The sequence below is a fragment of the Triticum aestivum genome, chromosome 4A (assembly GCF_018294505.1).
Source record: "Triticum aestivum cultivar Chinese Spring chromosome 4A, IWGSC CS RefSeq v2.1, whole genome shotgun sequence".
Lineage (NCBI taxonomy): Eukaryota > Viridiplantae > Streptophyta > Magnoliopsida > Poales > Poaceae > Triticum > Triticum aestivum.
Genome location: NC_057803.1, coordinates 589,836,494 through 589,858,229, shown reverse-complemented (window position 1 = coordinate 589,858,229; position 21,736 = coordinate 589,836,494). Strand labels below are relative to the sequence as shown.

The following is a 21,736-nucleotide window of genomic DNA, read 5'->3' as shown; positions in this document are numbered from 1 at the left end:
GTACGAGGTCTTTTGTGATGCCTCTCTCCAAGGTCTCGGTGCTGTACTGATGCAAGAGAAGAAAGTTGTTGCTTATACCTCTCGCCAGTTGAAACCTAATGAGAAGAACTACCCCACTCATGATCTCGAGTTGGCGGCAGTTGTGCACGCTTTGTTGACTTGGAGACATCTTCTATTGGGAAGGAAAGTGGATATTTTCACTGATCACAAGAGTCTCAAGTACATCTTCACTCAGCCTAATCTCAACCTCAGGCAGACTCGATGGGTCGAAATGATTCAAGAGTACAATCCGAGTATCGAGTATACTCCAGGCAAGGCTAATGTGATTGCTGACGCTTTGAGCAGAAAAGCATATTGCAACAGTCTGATTCTCAAGCCTTATCAACCCGAGCTTTGTGAAGCTTTCCGCAAACTTAATCTGCAAGTTGTTCCTCAAGGTTTCCTCGCCAACCTTCAAGTCTCTCCTACCTTAGAAGACCAGATTCGCCAAGCCCAACTTCTTGATGCTATGGTGAAGAAGGTGAAGATTGGTATTGCAAAGAGTCAGTCCAAGTACAAGTGCTACCGACTTGATGACAAGGACACTCTCTTCTTCGAGGATCGAATTGTTGTGCCCAAAGGTGAACTTCGTAAGGTGATCATGAACGAGGCTCACAACTCTCTCCTCTCCATCCACCCTGGTAGTACGAAGATGTATCAGGACCTCAAGCAAGCTTATTGGTGGACTCGAATGAAGCGCGAGATCGCTCAATTCGTGAACGAATGTGATGTCTGCAGAAGAGTGAAGGCAGAACACCAAAGGCCAGCTGGTCTCCTCCAACCTCTTGCCATTCCAGAATGGAAGTTTGACCACATTGAAATGGACTTCGTGACTGGGTTTCCAAAGTCCAAGCGTGGCAATGATGCTATATTCGTCGTCATCGACAAGCTCACCAAAGTGGCTCATTTTCTGCCTATCAAAGAGTCAATCACTGCAGCTCAATTGGCGGAACTCTATACCTCTCGCATTGTCTCTCTGCACGGTATTCCTCAAGTGATATCTTCAGACCGTGGCAGCATCTTTACCTCCAAGTTTTGGGATTCTTTTCAGAAGGCCATGGGCACCAACATCCGCTTCAGCACAGCTTTCCATCCTCAAACGAGCGGTCAAGTCGAGCGTGTCAACCAAATTCTTGAAGATATGCTCAGGGCTTGTGTGATCTCCTTCGGCATGAAGTGGGAGGATTGTCTTCCTTATGCTGAATTCTCATACAACAACAGCTTTCAAGCAAGTTCGGGCAAGGCCCCCTTCGAAATTCTGTATGGCAGGAAGTGCCGTACCCCTCTCAACTGGTCTGAAACCGGTGAACGTCAGCTGCTGGGTAATGACTTAATCACAGAAGCAGAAGAAATGTGCAAAGTCATTCGTGATAACCTCAAAGCAGCCCAGTCCCGCCAGAAGAGCTACTATGATAGTAAGCATCGTGATCTGGTTTTCGAGATTGGAGATCATGTTTACCTCCGCGTCTCTCCCATGAAAGGTACTCGTCGCTTCGGTATCAAAGGGAAGCTTGCCCCTAGATACGTGGGACCTTTCAAGATTGTCAGCAAGAGAGGCGACCTCGCCTATCAACTCGAGCTTCCTTCAAACTTTGCAAATGTTCATGATGTGTTCCATGTCTCTCAGCTTCGAAAGTGCTTCAAGACTCCTGACCGCACCGTCAACTTCGAGGACATTGAGCTCCAAGAAGATCTCTCCTATCGTGAGCACCCAGTTGCTATTCTCGAAGAGACTGAACGCAAGACTCGCAACAAGTCAATCAAATTTCTCAAAGTCAAGTGGTCACACCATTCCGACCGTGAAGCTACCTGGGAACGCGAGGATCACCTCCGTTCTGAGTACCCGGAGTTCTTTCAGTCCTAGATCTCGGGACGAGATCTTTTCGTAGTGGTGGAGTGTTGTAACGCCCCAGATGTAACTTTCCATATTTGTATCCAACTCTTGCCGTCTCCGGCGCTAAGTTATATTTATTTCTCGGGTTGGGTCTTTGTCTCCGTGTGTTGTTTTCTTTTTCGTGCATCTCTTATCATGTCATCACGTGCATTGCATTTGCATACATGTTCATCTCATGCATTCGAGCATTTTCCCCGTTGTCCGTTTTGCATTCCGGCGCTTCGTTCTCCTCCGGTGGTCATTTCTACCTTTCTTTCTTGTGTGGGGTTTAAACATTTCCGGATTGGACCGAGTCTTGCCAAGCGGCCTTGGTTTACTACCGGTAGACCGCCTGTCAAGTTTCGGGTCATTTGGACTTCGTTTGATACTCCAACGGTTAACCGAGGGACCGAAAAGGCCTCGTGTGTGTTGCAGCCCAACACCCCCCAAATTTGGCCCAAAACCCACCAAACTCTGCTCCATGTCCTAGAGCGTTCGATCACGATCGTGTGGGCGAAAACCGCACCTCATTTGGACTCTCCTAGCTCCCTCTATGCCTATATATACACCCCTCCGTTTTCGGATCTCTCCCTCTCCCCGAAACCCTAAAAAAAAAAATCTCCTTCCTCCGCCGCCGACGGACGTGTCCGGCCCCGCGCCGGACAGCGTCCGCTCCACCCGCCGCCCGCCCAGCCATCGCCGTGCCGCCACGTGGGCGCGCCCACATCGCCGCGCCCGCCGGCCCGCAGGCCCACGCGGGGCCCTCCCCAGCCCGCGTCATCGCCCCGCCGCCTCACGCCCGCAGCCGCCGCCATCCTCCTCGCGGCCGGCCACCCGGGGCACCGGCGCCGCCGCTCGCCATCGTCGCCGGCCCGCTCCTCGAGCCGCGGCCCCGCCATCCGCCGGCGCGCCCGCCGCCGCCGAACCTCGCCGTGGCCACCACCGGGCCCCGCCGCCCTCGTCCGTCTCCTCCGGCGGCCGGGTCGGGCTCCGGCGAGCCTCCCCACGCCCCTGCGGTCCTCCTCCGGCGAGCTCCAACTCCGGTGAACAGTGCCCCGCGGTCAACCTCGAAGTCCGTGCCCGCGAGATCCCGATCTGGATCTCAGATCCGAAACCCTAGGGTTGACTTTTGCCTCTCTCCGTTAATTTTATGCATTCTTTGTCTGCGCGTATCTCCGCAACCGTAGATCCGTTTTAGGCGTATGATATGTCAAAATCTTCGTCTCGACATGTACATCATTTCATTCCATTGCATCATTTGCATTTGAGGTCATCTTGATACCCAAAATGCTGTTAGAAGGAGGCTTCGTGAGTTAAATTGCAGATCCGTTAGTTCATCATGCACTTTTGTCATTTTTGCTATATTTAATTCGTGCATGATATGCCTGTGCCCCTTTGGGATGATTGTGAAGCATTTTGTCTTCTTTCCAGAGGTGCCACCCATGCATTTTTAGGATGTGTGTGTTGTCTTGTGCAAGCTTGCGAAGAGAGGTACCTGAGATTGCAGATTTCAGGGACTTAGTGATTTTCACTAAGTCTGGGATATTTTAGTTCATGATGCTATATGTCCAGCTTGTTTCCTAGTGATCCGTGCCTCTTTTGAGGATGATCAGTAAGGGAGTTTTGATATTTATGTTATGCTCTATCCATCCATGTCTTTGTTGGCATTTGTGGAGTGCTCTAGGTTGACTCAATCGAGCTCAACTTTTGCTTCGTTGTTAATCTGGGCAGATCGTCAACTTGTTTGCGATTTCGCCGATGCTACCGTTAGTGTTCCATGCATGCTATGCCTTCGTTCTTGCCATGTGTAGCTAGCACTTTGTGCCTTCTTGCTGGTTATATGCTTTCCTTGCCATGACTTGCACCGTAGTGAGTGCATCGAGCTCGTTTACATGCCTTCGTGAGTTAAATTTCAGCATGTCTCAGTTTTCACTAAGTCTGAAAACTGATTGTGTTCGAGCGATGTTCGTGAGCTCGGTAGAGTATTTTGTGAACCCTTTTGGCCCCAGGTCACTTTGGGTGTTTTATTAAGCTTGTTGAGTAGCTCCATGCCATGTTCTTACTTGTCATGTTCAGGTTTTCTATCATGTTGTTTTGCTGCTCCGAAGAGAGCTTCGTGATCTGAAATTTCAGACTAGTGTTAATTTCACTAAGTCTGAAATCTGTTTTGCATTTGCGTTTTAGCCATGCTTGTTTGAACCTCTTAATGGATGAATTTGCCTATGGCTCAGTGCTAGTGTTTTGTCAACCATCTTGTGTACATCACTGCCATGTATTTTGTTTTCATGTTTGGTGGCTGTAGCATGTTCATTTCGTTGCATTTAGATGCCTACTTGCTGTAAATCGCAGACCGGTGTCATATCTTAAAACGCTTGCCATTTCCAAACCGTAGCTCCGATTCCTATGATCTTTATATCGTTTTCAAGCGATTTCATCCCCTCTATCCAGTGGCACACTTGGTTTTCCAAGTTGATGCCAGGTTCATGCATTTCCTGTCATATCTTGCATTTTGCATCCCGCATCGCATCCCGCATAGCATATCGTCATTTCATCATATTGCTTGGTCTTGCCCGTGGTTGATTGTATCCTTGTTGCTTGTTTGTCTTGTTGGGTAGAGCCGGGAGACGAGTTCGCTACCGAGGAGCCCGTTGAGTTTGCTTGTGAGGATCCAGTCAACTCTGACAACTGTGCAGGCAAGATGATCATACCCTCGAAATCACTACTATCTTTGCTATGCTAGTTTGCTCGCTCTTTTGCTTTGCCACTGCTACGATGCCTACCTTTTGCTTGTCAGCCTCCCAATTGCCATGTTGAACCTCTAACCCACCATTGTCCTAGCAAACCGTTGATTGGCTATGTTACCGCTTTGCTCAGCCCTTCTTATAGCGTTGTTAGTTGCAGGTGAAGATTGGAGCCGTTCCTTGTTGGAACATTTATATTCTTGTTGGGATATCATTATATTGCTATGTTATCTTAATGCATCTATATACTTGGTAAAGGGTGGAAGGCTCGGCCTCTCGCCTAGTGTTTTGTTCCACTCTTGCCGCCCTAGTTTCCGTCATACCGGTGTTATGTTCCCGGATTGTGCGTCCCTTACGCGGTTGGGCTATAATGGGAACCCCTTGATAGTTCGCCTTGATTAAAGCTTTTCCAGCAATGCCCAACATTGGTTTTACCATTTGCCACCTAGCCCCTTTTCCCTTGGGTTTCCGGAGCCCGAGGGTCATCTTATTTTAGCCCCCCACGGGCCAGTGCTCCTCTGAGTGTTGGTCCGAACTAGAGCCCTGTGCAGCGCCACCTCGGGGAAACTCAAGGTTTGGTTTTAGTTGTACGGATTGCTCATCTGAGTGTGCCCTGAGAAAGAGATATGTGCAGCTCCTATCGGGATTTGTCGGCACATTCGGGCGGTGTTGCTGGACTTGTTTTAACCTGTCGAATCATCTTGTTGTACCGAGATACCGAGTCTGATCGGTGTGTCTTGGGTGGAGGTCTATTCCTTCGTTGACCGTGAGAGCTTGTTATGGGCTAAGTTGGGACCCCCTGCAGGGATTGATCTTTCGAAAGCCGTGCCCGCGGTTATGGGCAGATGGGAATTTGTTAATGTCCGGTTGTAGATGACTTGAACTAAACTTAATTAAAATGAATCAACCGTGTGTGTTACCGTGATGGCCCCTTCTCGGCGGAGTCCGGGAAGTGGACACGGTGTTGGAGTTATGCTTGCGCAGGATGTTCCTTTAGCTTCTCGCTCGTGCTTCGCCTTCTCTTCTCGCTCTCTTTTGCGTATAAGTTAGCCACCACATATGCTAGTCGCTTGCTGCAGCTCCACATATATTTGCCTTATCCATTCCTATGAGCTTAAATAGTCTTGATCGCGTGGGTGTGAGATTGCTGAGTCCCTGTGGCTCACAGATACTACAACTCCAGATGCAGGTCCAGGTGATTCTGCTCCAGTTGACGATTACGAGCTCAGGTGGGAGTTCGACGAGGACTCTCAGCGTTACTACGTGTCCTTTCCAGATGATCAGTAGTGGTGCCTAGTTGGGGTTATCGATTCAGGACCTTGTCGCATGTTGGGGGTCTTTTCTATTTTGGCGCCGTAGTCGGGCCATGAGTGTTTGTTTGATGGATGTTATTTATGTACTCTGATGTGACGTGGCGAGTGTAAGCCAACTATGTTATCTCCCCCTTTTATTATGTATTACATGGGATGTTGTAATGATTGCCTGACTTGCGACATTGCTTTCAATGCGGTTATGCCTCTAAGTCGTGCCTCGACACGTGGGAGCTATAGCCGCATCGAGGGCGTTACATGCGGTCCGGTGAAAAAAATCCATTTTGGAGAGGTCCAAGCGGCGCAGCGAATACGCGCGTTTGCGCCCGTCAAACAGCCCCAGGTTTAGGAACTGGCGCCGGATGCCGCCGCTCATGTCCGATGATCCTTCTCTCCTCGGAGGGTAATAAGGACAAAAATTAGATCGATTGAACTTCCAAGGTTGGTTAGTATGAAGTGAGGTTCCTGAAACCCGCATACGTCGGTGAATCACGTGAGGTTCTTAAAACATTTGCATGACCAGGTTAGTATGAAGCTTCAGAAAATAAGTGCATCACGTGAACTTCCCTAAGTGAGTACTTTACCTCTATATATTTGACTAACAACATGACAGGTTGTGTGTGCTGTTATGAACAAAATACAATGAACAAATTGATGGATCAATATGGTTGCTTCACTTTACTTCCTAATAAGTGGGTTTCTTTTCCTGAACAAATTGACTGTTGATTTCAGGCAATAGGACAGATATTAAGCAAGCACATCGAAGACAAGATCATGCATGTATTGTAACGGGGAAGATGTGAATTACTTAACAACGTATCCAAACGAAGCAGATCGAAGACACACGTACGTACATATACAACACCAAAATCACTTAAGTACGCATCCAAATTAACCTTGATGGGGAGGGAAGAAAATTGAGATGGAGAAAGCACCTTACCTTGGCGGTGGCTGGAACGGTCACGACGGTGGTGGCTAGCTAGGTATTCGCGGGCGCTCGCTCTGGAAACGGACGGAGCCCAGGAGGTGCCTCGCCTTGACGCGCGTGGCGGGTTCCCCACGGCGCGGAACACTTCTCCTGCCCGGCGGCGGGGTCGTCGGCCAAGCGGCGACGGACGGAGTCCACGAGGCCCTCGCCTCGGCGCGGGTGGTAGGTTCATGGAGGCAAAGGGATGGAGCGCCGTACGCTTCGTCGCCGGCGACAAGCTTGGAGGGAAGAGAGGGATGGAGCGGCGGCGGCGGCGGGATGGATCTGCGGTGGCGAAGGATGGTGGGCGGCGGCGAAGGGATCTGGTGTGCGAGTCGCGCATGCGACTGGTCGCTCGAAGGCAGGAGGCCTCGCTCGTGCGATTCGTTCTCGGTTTTTTTTCATAGGTTTTTTTCGGCCGTTTTCTTTGGCGCGAGGGAGGTTTGCGCGTGAACTGGGTGGGGCCTAGCTAGGTTTTTTTGGTTCTACGCGGCTCAGCGTTAGGTGGGAGCAGGTATCAAAAAAAACATGATAGGTGAGACAAAAATAAATCCGAAACAGAGACTAACAATTGAGACATTAGAAATAGAGATATAAGTGAAAGGAACTCCTTTAAAGCTCAGATCAACAAGTTCACAATCATCAAAAGCATCTGGGAAGGCCACCATTTGCCCTTCAGCTCGAGCGGTGAAGGAAAAGTGCTCAAATTGCCATAGCGCTTCGTTGAAATCACCCATGACGGTCCATGGCAAATCTGACTTGGATTTCAGCTGCCTCAATGTGTCCTACATGAGATGTTTATTTTCTACCTTTAGCTCTTCATACACACAAGTTAATCTCCACGAACAGTGTGTGAACAGTAAACTTTTTTACAGACCCCGATTTTTTCTTTTTTGCATAGAGCTGCTCACATGTCCAAATGAGTTAAAATTTGCAGCGAACCTCACACATCAAATTCTCTACCACCCAATTTTTTTGGAATTTTTGGAATTTTTCTAGTATTTGTTTTGATTTTTTTCGTCAGCGCGGGTGCAGCTGAACCCTGGAGCAGAAACGCCGCACTCATCTTCTTATTCTTTCATTTAATTGTAGAAATTAATGGGATTTCATATGTGTAGTTTGCATTCGGTGTGTGCGCTGAACTGCGGGGCGCGGCGCGGCCCGATGCAGCGTGTTGGATGAGACTATGAGATCTTGGCGGTTTTTCTTTACCCTGTGTTTTTTTTCGCTGTTTTTTTGGTTGAGGCATGCGAGGGGATTGGAGGCATCGCTCTCCCTGGTTTTGGTTGGTTTTTTGTCTACGGGTCGTTACATGCGAGGGAACTCAGAGGTGGGAGAAGAGACGAAAATAAACCAGGCGAAGGATGGGAGGTGGGACGAAAAAATCGTGGAACGGAGACTACTAACTGCTCCATTAGGAGTAGATATTTCATTCAGCTTGTTCGAAAGCTTCATCACTTCCTTACTGCCAGCTCCACGTAGCAGCAAACTATTCAGTTCAGAAGGGACCGATTCAAGCTCACGAAGTATGTTACCAAATTTGGGACTGCTCCAAGCTTGCAACGATTCCATCGCGCTCCCTAGGCAGTCCTGGATAGCGCCCAGGTCACTTTTATCACCAGTTGCAGCCCAAGCCTGATCAATAATTTCCGGCAAATCAGACGCCCTTTCTCAAAAGAGTTCATACTGCCGGCATCGTCTCTTATTTTGTGGCAATTTCTTAGTTTGAAGACGGGCCAGCAGTGCACAATGGTTAGAGCATGAGGAAATAATGTGTTTGACAGCGGCATTAGAGAAAGTATCTCCCCAACCTGCGTCAGCCACGACACGATCAAGCCTCACCTTGACATTCTTCCTACCTCCCCTTTTATTATCATAAGTGAAGGGAACTCCTTTAAAGCCCAGATCAACAAGTTCACAATTATCAAGGGCATCTGGGAAGGCCATCATTTGCCCTTCAGCTCGAGCGGTGAAGGAAAAGTGCTCAAATTGCCATAGCGCTTCGCTGAAATCACCCCATGACGGTCCATGGCGAATCTTACTTGGATTTCAGCTGTCTCAATGTGTCCCACATAAAATGTCTATTTTCTATCTTTGGCTCTCCATACACACAAGTTAATCTCTATGTCACATTGGCTGGATACGATCCCACACATGCATCAATATACCGTTCATTGAGATCTTTTATTTCCACATGTACGTGCTCATCCTCAGTGCAGGCGCGTTTATGCAAAATCTCCACAAATTGCCTCATATCCATTAAATACAGATCCGATGGTTGTAAATCAAGAATGGAAGACACGCCATTACCATCAACTCAGATTTTTATATGAGTAGAGAAACGGTGGATTTTATTTGCTCAAAATGAAGCATCAAAAGGATACAGAACACAATAAGCACACACCCAAGCTCCGCATAGTCAGGATGCACACAACCAACACTAACACACGCGCACACACACAACAAAAAGACACCAAGACAAATAACAAAGTCGTATAAAACCAAAGCTATGCAATGCATGACAAGGAAAAAAAAACCCAAAGCAATTCGATCTTCGGTCAGCAAACTACAAAGTAATCATATCAGCACCAACCATCTAATGACATCACATAAATGACGAGATTTCTTCAACAATAACGTCTTCGAGACAGGAGAACACGAGCCGGTTACCTGACGTGTGTACACATCTGGATACAGGGCCTGGGTCGTAAATGCAAAGTACTAGTACAGTATTTAATTAGCTGCGGTGATTGGTAGTAAAGTATTGTACTACGTACTAGTATACGTGTATAGATGCTGGGGCCCCACCTGTCTCCGCCTGCTGGTCACGCGGCCTTCGCTTCCTTTTAAATTCCTTTATTTACTCCTGCTGTACGCCCGGTCCAGTGGATCAGATCCGAGCCGGCCTGCCTGCAGCCGGAAAAGAAAAAAGAAAAGCGGAAGGAAGGAAGCCCCAAAAGAGGCGGCCTTCCCGCCCTCGCGCCTCTCAAATTTATCGCCGCATCGCATCGATCCGTGGCACCCCGTATACTACTCCATCCAACGCAAGGGTCCCAGACAGAGAGGGAGGGACAGAGGGGGAGAGACGACGACGCGCGAGGGCCGGGGAGGAGAGCGAGGCTGAGGCTGCCGGAAGAGGAAGGAGGAGCGGGTGGCGGGGCGGAGGCTGATGGACACGCCCGACCGCGCGGCGGCCCCGGCGGCGGCCAGGGCGGAGGTGACGCCGCCCCCTCCCTTCCCCAATTCCGTTTACTCTGTTCCGGGGGATCTTGTTTTGTTTATATGAGTCGCTGCCGCCTCCGCCGTGCCGGTGCCGTCGCGTTCCCTCTGCTCCGCGGGGAGGAGCGGGATCCGGCAACCGCGAGCGCCGGACCGGTTTTTCTTCAATTTTTTGCTTGCTTTTTCGGCGGGGGGAGCGCTTCGACGGTTGGCTGGCTGGTTTCTCGCCCCCTCCTGCTTCGATTCCGGCGGTTTAGACGCCGGATTCCCCTCCGCCCGGCCGTGGGAAGACCTTTCCTCCGGCCAATTGGCCGGCCGGTTCCGCCGGCGGGCCAAATCGTCGGGGTTTGTGTCTGTCGCGGAGGTTGATTTCTTGCACTTCGTCTTCTTGGTGCTGCCGGGAGTCGTTACAGCCATTTTCGCCGCGGAGGTTGGGTTGGGGAAATCCATACAGCGGTTATCTCGGAACCCAGCGGTTCTGCTCCAACTAACGAACCTTGGACTGGGAGGCCGCGGGATCCAGTTCGTACAGGAAGCCTGGAGAGAGAGGAACAAGAAGATAGGAGATTGGCAGAGAACTTTCAGATAGGTTCAGAGTTCAGTACACAGCAGGACATACCTTTTAACCTTGGCCAAGGCCGCACGCGGCACGGCAGCGCAGGCGTGACATTTGCGCAGTCAGAATGCGCGTGCGGTTCGCTCTAGATCTACTCATTCATCTTGTCCTGGAGACAAGTGCTCCGTCCTGTTCTTGCAGTGTGGTCTCTGCTGTTGAAATTCATGCATACCCTCCGGCAGCCGGCAGGGTCAGATCCATTTCGCTTCAAGGTTTGACTTGTGGTTCCTGCGGGTGGCTTTTTTTTTGGTGCAAATGATTGCACTCATGGTGTTGTCGTGTACCCACAAGTTGGATGGAGGATTTACCTCTTTGTTGTCAGAAATACGACTTTCATTCATAGTCTAGTCGCGAGTAGGCAAGATGAACCACCTATCATTTTGCTTGCAAAAAAAGTGTAACTCAAGAGGAATTATATGCACAAATTGCACAGCATGTGTTGTTCATTGGTACTGCATTAAGTGCAACTTTGGTCTACTTTTGCGGGTGCACTTGTTTTGCTGTTGTTGAATGGTTGTTAATTGTCACTGTTCCAATATATTGTGTCCTGATCTGCTGCTCTGCACCCCCTGACCTTCTTGCTTTTCTGAATGCAGGACTCGCCGCTTTTCAGCTTCATCGACAGCTTGTCTCCGATCGAGCCTCTCAAGTCTGCCTACTCCGGGAATGGCCTCCAAGCATACCATCAGTCGCTCAACGTCACCTCCGTTTCCTCAATCTTCACATCCCCGCATCACAATGCACACAAGGAATCGAAACTCTCCAAGTAGGCTCGCTCGTGCCATCTTTTCTTTCTTTCACACACTTGTGGATACTTACTGAGTGAAAATATTTTAATTTTGGAGCTAATCCTGATGCTCATGCTGGTACCTATTCTTCTCAGGGGCTCTTTCGCTGACTACACTGAAAATGAGCTTTGCATGGAGGAAGGCACCGATAAAAATAAGTCACCCACTTCTTCAACGGCCGTTAGATTGTTCGCCTGCACTAGCACTATAACTCGAGAGAGCCACACAATGACTACCTGCTCAGTAAATGAAGGCATTGTTGATCCTCCCAAAGGGCCTAATGATTTGCCTCAACCTGGTCGATTCGATTCTGGCAGTCCGGATCACAACACAGCGCCTTGCCACGGTGTTAGTGTTAGATCAGATCTTAAACAGGACAAATGTCCAAAATTAGAAGCAGTCCAAACCACTAATAATACTGTGGAGAAAAGGAAATGTTTGTTTTCCACTGACATGCAGCTCCAGGATGGTTGCCAGCCTGCAAAAGAAAATAATGAAGTTATGGGATGTGAATGGGACGACTTAGTTTCTGTCACTTCGGGTGAACTTTTGGCCTTTGACTCATCAATGGACCAACATCACACAGGAGTTCAGCTGGCAGTTAATAATGCAGAATCTTGTGGATATTTGCTATCAAAACTTGCAGGAGGTGCTGACATCTCTGATAGAACACACCCCACTACATCCAGTCAAGCATACTATCATGAGATGGTGGTGGGAGAAGATAAGACAGAAAATGGCCAGCTCTTTCCTGAAGATAAAAAAACAATCTTAAGTGAAGAAATACAGGATAATATTAATGAAGAGAATGCATGTATTCCATTAGGCTGCAAGGTACTGACACTATGCAATCTTCCTCATGCTTCACGTAGTTCTAACTTCATTTGTAAGCAGTAAGTTTTTTTTTTTGCGGGAAATTTGTAAGCAGTAGGTTACTGTTGTTAGAGACATATTTGGTATTCCTACACTGCAGTGGATTAGATAGGAATTGCATCCATCTTATCTCTAAGAGTCTTCTTGCCTTGAGGGCGAGTGTTGAAATATTATTGCCCGCCTCTCTCCATAAGTTCAGACTTTTAGAGCAACTGTCTGGAGTATGAATTCAATATGGTATTATGGCTAAATATTCCATCATAATATTCTCTAATTATTTTTTCTTCCTGCTGGCATGTTTAGGTTGAGACCCAACAACGAGGAGTTCGAAGACGCTGCCTTGTTTTTGAGGCAGCTGGGTATTCACATAGGACTGTGCAGAAAGAATCTGCTGGGGATTTGTCCTTCTCAACATGCAAAGGCAAAAGTTCTGCCCAAAATCACAGAAATCCAGGAAAAACTCCATCACCACACGTATTCCGTGGTATTGGTCTTCATTTGAATGCTCTTGCCTTAACATCAAAAGACAAAATGGCTTGTCAGGACCCTTTGGCTACTGCCTTGGTTCCATCACTGAAAACTGAACAGGTCGTGCATGGGAATTTGCTGTCTGCTGGAGGAAATTTTTTCCATTCAGGCAGTGGTTCGTTAGACCTTCAGATGGATAATGATGATTGCTCAGTTGGAGGTTTTCTTGGAAATGATCATAATTCAAGTCAAAGCAGCAGCCCCCCAAAGAAGAGGTTTGTTTCTACTTCTGATTACTTTGGGAGTGATAGCCTCTTTGATTTGTGTGTTTCATTATAATCCAGTTACCTGACATCTTTACGTTGAAGAGCAGGCGTAAATCAGATAATGGCGATGATGATTCATGCAAGCGTTGCAGCTGTAAAAAGTCAAAGTGCTTGAAACTGTGAGTCAGTTTTCCATAGTTGAGATCTTTTCAACCTAATCACAGGAACCCTCTTCTTAAAATTCTTGGCCATGGAAATTTGTGCCACCACCCCATTTACTTATACTGCACATTTTAGTATGTGTACAGTCAATTGAATCTATGTTGTACGCCTTTGATAATCTGTGTGCAATGTTGCCATGTGCAGTTATTGTGAGTGCTTTGCTGCTGGCGTGTACTGTTCTGAACCTTGTTCATGTCAAGGATGTCTTAACAAGCCTATACATGAGGAAATTGTTCTCTCCACGCGAAAGCAGATAGAATTCCGGAATCCGCTGGCATTTGCTCCAAAAGTGATCCGCATGTCTGAGGCTGGTCAGGAGACTCAGGTGGGTAATTTTATTAATAAATTCATATCTACTTCTGTTGCTCATTATACCCTATTATATGATGCTGAGACAATGTAATGAATCACAGGAAGATCCTAAAAACACTCCTGCTTCTGCTCGTCATAAGAGAGGATGCAATTGCAAGAAGTCAAGCTGTCTCAAGAAGTACTGTGAATGCTATCAGGTATTATAATTGCTTTGGAAACTGATATTGGTGACTTCATTTGGAATTATACTTCTGGTTTGTTACTTATGCTTGAACTGTTTGATTTAATAAAAGGGAGGTGTTGGTTGCTCCAACAACTGCAGATGCGAAACGTGCAAAAACACTTTTGGCACTAGAGATGGTGAGCGTTCTGCTTTTGTAATCTGTCCAGCCATGCTACTTTACAGACATGCAAATCATTTTTCTAGAAACAAGCACAATATGTTGCATTTTTTTATGTATTGATAACTTGGGTCGTAGCGCCTTACATTCACAACTTTAGGTTTTTAATGACACACATCGTCTTCTAATACAGTTTCACTCTGAATGATCAACATTTTGTATGCATGACAGTGCTACATGTCTGTTTTCATTCAGACTTTAGAGGTATCTAGGATATAGATTATGGAGCGCCTAATGTGCCCAACTTAGTGTCTGAAATGATTAAGTGAACACAGCTACCCTGGTTTTTGCCGTTTCTACTTCAATCTGATATTTATATTCTCTTGTCAGTTGCCGTATCAGCTGAGAATGAAGAAATGAAGCAAGAAGGCGAACAGACTGAAAGTTGTGAAAAAGAGAAGGAAAATGACCAACAAAAGGCTAATGTACACAGTGAAGATCACAAACTGGTTGAGCTTGTCGTCCCAATAACACCACCTTTGGATGTTTCCAGGTTTGTTGGTACATTTTAGTCTAATATGTGGAATATTCAAACAAGTTCAAAAAATAGCTGCATTTTAACATGTTTTATTAATAGCTGTACGATGTTTTCCAGTTCTTTGCTCAAACAGCCAAACTTCTCAAATGCAAAGCCACCTAGACCATGTAAAGCCCGCAGTGGGAGTTCCTCTCGGTCTTCAAAAGCCTCTGTAACAGTTCAGTCTCGCAAAATCTCGAAGGTTGGTGATAGCGTGTTCATTGAGGAAATGCCTGATATTCTAAGGGAGCCTTCTTCTCCTGGTATCGTGAAGACTTGTTCCCCTAATGGAAAAAGAGTTTCACCGCCACATAATGCACTCAGCATTTCACCAAACCGAAAAGGAGGGCGGAAGCTGATACTGAAATCGATCCCCTCCTTTCCATCACTGGTTGGGGACACGAACGGTGGATCTGCAATATGCAGCTCCGACAGCACAACAGCTCTTGCTTTAGGTCAGGCTTATTCATTATGCAGACATCATATGAGTTTTTGTGTTTTTTATCAATTGTTGCAGAAGCTTATCTGTACGTTTGTCCTTGGAACCAGGTCCATCGTAAAAGCTGGGCTGGGCAGCCGATTATCCGCGACCGGAGTACGACTTGTAGTCCGATAATGGTACCTCGCATATGAACTCTGCGGCAAGGCTCAAGGTACCGTGAGAGAATGCCATGTCATGTCATGTTAGAACTGAGGTAGTCTGTATTTGTAACATATGTAGCGAGTGAATATTCTGTATGTAAGATGTTATGAAGTCGTCGTCGTCGTCGTCATGAAATTCTATTAATACTACATAAATCACCTCTGATTAGTCAGGGGGTTTAGTTCATGCAATTCAATTCCAAGTTTTTCTTCAGAAACCATGCGAGGTCACAAATTTGCCTGAAAAGAATGAGCACTTGATCAGACATGACATTAAGATGATTTGTGTAGTGTGTGGAACTTATCTCAGGTTGGCCATGCATCTCTTTCATGATCCGAGTTCATGTAGAAAGGTAAAGGACCTGCTGTCAGCTAATGTATGAGAATAGTGCCAATTATAGTGGGTGTTGTGAACTTGCCATGTCAGTCTCGTCCTCTTCCTGCCCTTACAACTGATAGAAAATAACTGCGCAGGTGGGCAAGAAAGATGTCAGGCTAATGAGCACGGGTGTTACACGCCTTTCTAAGGCTAATTTGCTATCAACTAATGTCAGGCAGACAAGAAAATGCAGTAGTAATTCTGTTACAAAGATATCTTACAAGAGTATGTACTTCCCGTTTAAAGGGCGCCGGGTGGCAAAATTGTCAAATTTGACCTCAGAGCGAAAGTATTTCACAAACTAAACTGTTTTTAAAAATATTTCACACCGCTGACCCTTTTGTGCAGTGCCCGACAGCAAGGCACTGCACACAGGTGTGGCGCCTGAGTGTTAGGCGCTGCACAGTAGAGTGCAACATCTTGCTGTCAGGCACTGCATATTAGGGGTCAGTTGAGTGAAATACTTTCAAAAACCAGTTTAGTTTGTAAAATAGTTTCGCCCTGAGGTCAAATTTGTGTCTTTTGCCGCGCCGGGCGACCGTTGCATCTTGTGCGGCCGATGCGTCAAAACTCCCAGCCGTCGGATCAGACTTGCGCTTCGTCCCCAACCCCCAGCGCCTGCATCTATTTTGTTTTTGCCCCAAGTCACACCAGTCACCAGCGCGGGAAGAGAATTTTGAGATGGGCCATTTAAACTGGAAGGGAGGGAGAACATGCCACTGTCCAGATTAGGTAGTGGTACAGCAGCAGCAGTAGTAGTGATGGATAAGCAGACGGCAAGGACATCGGGCGCTGGGGTAATCAAGACGGGGGACAGACAGTGCAGTCTCGAAAGGAGTTGGCTTTTGCGCTTTGCCGTTCCCGCTTTGGGGTGCTTGGGGAGGACTAAACTAGCGAGAAAGCAGCAAGTTAAAAAGAAAACTAGAGAGAAAGCAGCGGTTAATTTATGCTTAGCAAGTTAGCATGGTGAAGTGATCATTGCCCTGTAACTTTGTTCTCATCTTTGTCGACGATTGATCTGCTGTAGTACTAGTGCACAATGCCTCCGGTATCATCATCATCATCATCATCATCATCATCATCATCATTGCTGCTGATGCTGCTGCTGCTGCTGCTGCTGCTTTTTGTGCAAACATTTGGGGTGTAGATTATGTTGTTTCATATGGATGTTGTGGCCGTTGCTTAGGAATAACAGACAGTGCTTGTACACTTTGCTGTTCTGGAAATAAAATGCTGGAAATAATAACCTAACCACTATGATCTTTTTCGTAATGATAAATATTATGTGTGGTGTCACCACTATCTAGGCACAGGATGGTCTCTACGCAGATGGGTCTTCCCAGTTTGCAACACGGTACTTGAGTTTTTGTCGCATTAAAGTTTATAAACATCACCTTAGTGCGTGCTAGAATTCACCATGTTAGTCGTGCGATAACATGATTGTCTATTTACATTTGTTCCTTCTTTTTTACGTCCTGGGCCTAATTTTTCCAAGTCTGTTTTATTAGCCATTACACAAAATGCTGGTTCAAAAGAACATTAATCCCAGTCCTTAAAGTTTGGCTCAGTAGGCCCCTTCTAGTTTGTTCACGAATTGAGAATATATTCACACATTCTAAAAAATGTTGGCGAGTTTGTTTTTTTTCCTTAAATTTTAAAAAATGTTCATGATTTTAAAAATTAGTGCAATTTTCAAAAAAGTTCATACATTAAAAAGTTGTTCGCGATTTTACATACAGTTTGCAAAAAAAAATTGTGAATTTGAAAAAAAGGAAAAGCAGAAAAGAGAAAGCGAAAACAGAAAAGACGAAAACGAATAAAGAAAAAAAAGACCGACAAAAGAAAACGCAGAGACAGAGTAACGGGCCGGCCCATTTCTGCGGGCGGGATTGCGCGTTTGGTCGCTGTCCCTCGACCCGCTCAGGAAATAGGATTTGTGGTTGTCGTAGAATGACTCTGTTTTTTTTTTTGAGAAACACTCTTTTTGGGGGACTTCATATCTATTTATCTTCAATAATGATAGTATAACGAACACTAGAAATAATTATTTAAAAAAAACTAGAAATAATAAAAATTATATTCAGATCCATAGACCACCTAGCGACAACTACAAGCACTGAAGCGAGTCGAAGGCGTGCCCCTGTCATCGCCACTCTCTCGCCGGAGCCAGACAAACCTTGTTGTAGTAGACAGTCGGAAAGTCGTCGTGCTAAGGCACCATAGAACCAACGCACTAGAACAACACCAGCCATTGATGAAGAGTGAAGATCAAAAAAAATTCAATCTAAAGACACGAGAACATAGACGAAAGACGAACAAATCCGAACAAATCCACCAAAGACAGATCCTTCGGAGGCACACCTCTATACGTCTATCGACGATGCTAGATGCATCAACGGAACGGGGACTAGATGTGGAGACATTTATTCCATCTTTAGGGAGCTGCCACTGGCTCATCTTTCCGAGCAGAACACAAACTCTAACAAAACTTGAAAAAGATCTAGAAACACTCTAGTTGTTATGACTGCTGTTATTTTTGCTGGTTTTTTTGTTTTCTCAGATGGGCTTACTCATGTTACTAATTTTTTTTGTGTGCCTAAAAAAACCTAACTTTTATGTGTTTTACCTTTTTGTGTGTGTTTTTGTATCACTATGAAATAAAAAAACTGGCTTGTATCTTTTACTTTGTAAATAACATGAAAAGAAGAATTACATATAAAGAAACTAAAAATAAAATAAGTTAGGCATGATGTCATTTCCCTAAAGAAGAAAAACCGAGGCTAAGGTCGAACAACGCATCGTACAATGTAAGGTGCTTAAGGTAGATGTTTGAAGAAATAAATCAGGCTTTTCTTAAGCACCGATACTTATTTATACAGGGCAGACACTTAATCAGGCATCTTTTCTGTAGAAATAGGCACTGATGCTTCAGAAAAACACGGTTTATTTTTCTTCCTAAACATCTAGCATTGTACAAGGCCTTAGAGTCTCTTGTTCCATATTCTTAGTTGCTTCTGTTTAAGCATTTGAACCCATGATTTGGATATTTGTGCGTGGCGGGAGGGCTTGTTTTTTTTTTTTTTTTTGCCTTTTGAGTTTTGTTAGAATTTGTGTCATCCTCAGAGAGGCAAAGGCAAGGCGGCAACGACTCATGAAATAAGGTTCTCCCATTTAGTCCCATCTTGGTGATGTTTCTAGCATCACTGGAGGGCATGTGAAAGTTTGTCTTCGGCGAATCTCGCGGGATTCGATAGGCGTTTGTCTTCGGTGGATCCATGTGGATATGGTATTTGTTCGTGTGTCTATACTTTGGATCCTTCTAATCTACATTTCTGTTCGTTGGCAGCGGTTGTTGTTCTGGTGTGCTGGTCTTATGAGGCCTTATCACGATAACTTTCTGACCTTATACTACAATAAGATTTGTCCGGTTCCAATGAGTGAGGAGCGATGTTGGCGGCGTGCCTTCGACGCGCTACAGTGTTTGTAGTCGTCGTTAAGTGGTCTATGAACCTAATGTATTTTTTTATTTTTGATGTTATTTGTACTACCTTGACACTGGGCGAATAGATCATTTTTTTTAAATAACCCATTTCCGCTCCTTTGTTCGAAAACAGATACGTACATACTTCCTCCGTAAATTAATATAAAATCATTTAGATCACTATTTTAATTATGTAAACGCTCTTATATTAGTTTATATAGGGAGTATTATTTTTTGTCAATAGAAAAAAAAATGACACGTTGAGCGCAAAGTAGATAAGGCGGGCTTTGAACCCCCGAAGCGAAGTTGGCGGAGCGAGCGATACCACGCCACCGTCGGCCGCCGGGATGCTACTGGCGCGCGCCCCGCCGTCGGCGTTCAACTCCCCGGCGCTCTCGGTGCGCGCCTTCCGCCGTCGCCGCCTCGCTGCTCCCGGTGCCGCCGCGACGGCCGCGTCCAACCCGCCTTCTCTCCGGGTCGGGCAAAGGCGCAAGCAGGTGGCGAGCGTGGCGAACCCCCTGGTGAAGCACTGCGTGAAGCTCCGGGACTCGGCCGCCTACCGACGGTCCTGCCGCCGGCTCGTCCTCGTCGGCCTCGCCCCCATCCTGTACCCTTCTCTCCCGCCCCGTCGCTCTGATCCTTTTCAGCGCCCTTTCATTTCTAATTCTTTGCTCCTCCTCCGTGCTGTCCGCTGCAGGGAGATCTGCAGGCTTGGGTTCGCCGCAATCGATTGCTTGCTTCTCCTGGACGGCGCAGAGGTCCCGGGTGAACTGCATGAGCTCTCTGGTGGCAATGTTGTGTATGTCAGCGCCACTGTGATGAAGAAGATCTCCGGGATGCAGTCGGTTGATTCAACCGAGGCGATTGCTGTCATGCACATGCCTAAGCATTTCTGTGACCTCGGTGATGATGAGGGTGGAGCTGGTCTTGACGCGTCGTTCCTGTCTCCAAAGAGGATTCTAGTCCTTGATGGGATTCAGGTGAAGACGATGAGCGACATCCCGCCATTGTTCAGTAGCAGACTTTTTGTGTAGAAAATGAGGCATATCTCTGGGGGCTGTTGCTTATTTGAGCTCTGAAGTGGTTTATTAGTAGTACATCTCATAAGCACGGATTCGAATTTTGTACAGCGCATCTGATGCCGGTTGTGATTCTGATACTTGGCAGGATCCGGGTAACCTTGGAACGTTGATAAGGTCAGCTTGCGCGTTCAAATGGGTATGCCATTTTGTCCTTCAGCTATTGTACATGCTTTCTGGAGCTTGCGCGATTCACATGACACATTCTTCTGTTATTGTATATATGAAGTTAACTATGACAACTTTTGTTTTATATTCAGTAATCTATTTAAAACTTATGTGATCAGCAAGGTAAGATGACGTGCAATAGAACTGAAAGCATGCAATTGTTTGGTTTCCAGACATTTAAGAGGGTGATAGTATAATCCTTAGTGGCATTAAGGATATTTCTAAGTCGATGCTTCATTAGGCAAAAGTAGGTTGAGTTGGTTGTGATGGGTTAAATTAAACATGTAGTTTTTACACTGATTATGTATCTTTGATTCAGGGATTGTGTGTCCGCTAAATGCATTTAGTTCTTTTCAGTTTTCACTTGTGAACGTTGATTCTTACTAACATGTAAGACAAACAACCAACAGGATGGGGTATTTCTTCTTCCGGCTTGCTGTGATCCTTTCAATGAAAAGGTTCTTCGTGCAGCTCGTGGAGCCTCTTTGCAGCTTCCAATTATCTCTGGCAACTGGTGTGATCTGCATGATTTGGTAACTAGATATGGCATGAAGATGTTGGCAGGCCATCCAGAAAGTAGCAGTGATGGATCTGAAAAAACCCATGTGCTGTCCAAAGAGCTTGCAGACTCACTGATGAGTGAGTCACTATGCTTAGTGTTAGGAAGTGAGGGCAATGGCCTCTCTGAAGAGACCGTCCAAGCTTGTGATCTTGTAAGCATTCCTATGGAAGGTATTTTTGAATCTCTGAATGTTTCTGTTGCTGGGGGTATCTTTTTATTCATGTTACAACCCAAACAGCAAACATATAGCAGAATTTCAACTCCGTAAGTTACCTGCTTGTCCAGTTCATATATATTTTTGTGGGTGTTTGTTTCTGACATCTAATTTAAAGTCAAGAAACATACCATTTAGTGTGATGCAAGATGTTGGTTATAAATTAAAGAAAATGCAAGATATAACTTTATTTCACTAGAACAGGTTGTTTGATGTATTTCCCAATGAACAAGAAACATTCCCTACTGCAAATTAGATGGTTGTCTCATGGATCTTGCTACTGTCATGCATTTCTGTAGTTTTACTGATCCTCCAATACGTCTTAGTTGCAAGGCTTAATCAATGGTCTGCCACAAGGATGAGCCCATATGAAACTGCAAAGACTGACAAAATGGTTCAAACTATTTCACTTATACTCCAGAGCCACTTATGCTCTCCCTCTCATCTCCAGAGCCACAGTCGGCCTACCGTTGCTCCTTGGAGTCGTATCCACAATCGGCGGGCAACATACGATGCTTGGACTCATGACAATGCCAATGTATTTAAATAACTTCGGCATGATAAATAAATCTCAACCATAAACTATTGCGGTATCTTTG

General features: G+C 46.1%; 2 protein-coding genes across 3 annotated transcripts; both read left to right on the top strand.

Moving 5' to 3' along the window:
• Nucleotides 1–9,848: 9,848 nt before the first annotated feature.
• Nucleotides 9,849–15,441, top strand: LOC123087256 (protein tesmin/TSO1-like CXC 2). Of its 2 annotated transcripts, none has more exons than XM_044509221.1 (11): nucleotides 9,849–10,147; nucleotides 11,362–11,531; nucleotides 11,649–12,387; nucleotides 12,730–13,169; nucleotides 13,268–13,339; nucleotides 13,527–13,707; nucleotides 13,796–13,891; nucleotides 13,988–14,054; nucleotides 14,426–14,588; nucleotides 14,673–15,067; nucleotides 15,162–15,441. In XM_044509221.1, the coding sequence occupies exons 1-11, from the start codon at nucleotides 10,100–10,102 to the stop codon at nucleotides 15,170–15,172; spliced, it is 2,382 nt and encodes a 793-aa protein (XP_044365156.1). In that variant the 5' UTR covers nucleotides 9,849–10,099; the 3' UTR covers nucleotides 15,173–15,441. The 2 variants fall into 2 exon arrangements, with proteins under 2 accessions (XP_044365156.1, XP_044365158.1); XM_044509223.1 differs by having other exon boundaries at nucleotides 9,855–10,147; nucleotides 14,691–15,067.
• A 3,933-nt stretch (nucleotides 15,442–19,374) lies between these two features.
• On the top strand, nucleotides 19,375–21,195 carry LOC123087257 (uncharacterized tRNA/rRNA methyltransferase YsgA). Its single transcript, XM_044509224.1, has 4 exons — nucleotides 19,375–19,721; nucleotides 19,812–20,094; nucleotides 20,282–20,332; nucleotides 20,772–21,195. The coding sequence occupies exons 1-4, from the start codon at nucleotides 19,462–19,464 to the stop codon at nucleotides 21,189–21,191; spliced, it is 1,014 nt and encodes a 337-aa protein (XP_044365159.1). The 5' UTR covers nucleotides 19,375–19,461; the 3' UTR covers nucleotides 21,192–21,195.
• Nucleotides 21,196–21,736: the final 541 nt, after the last annotated feature.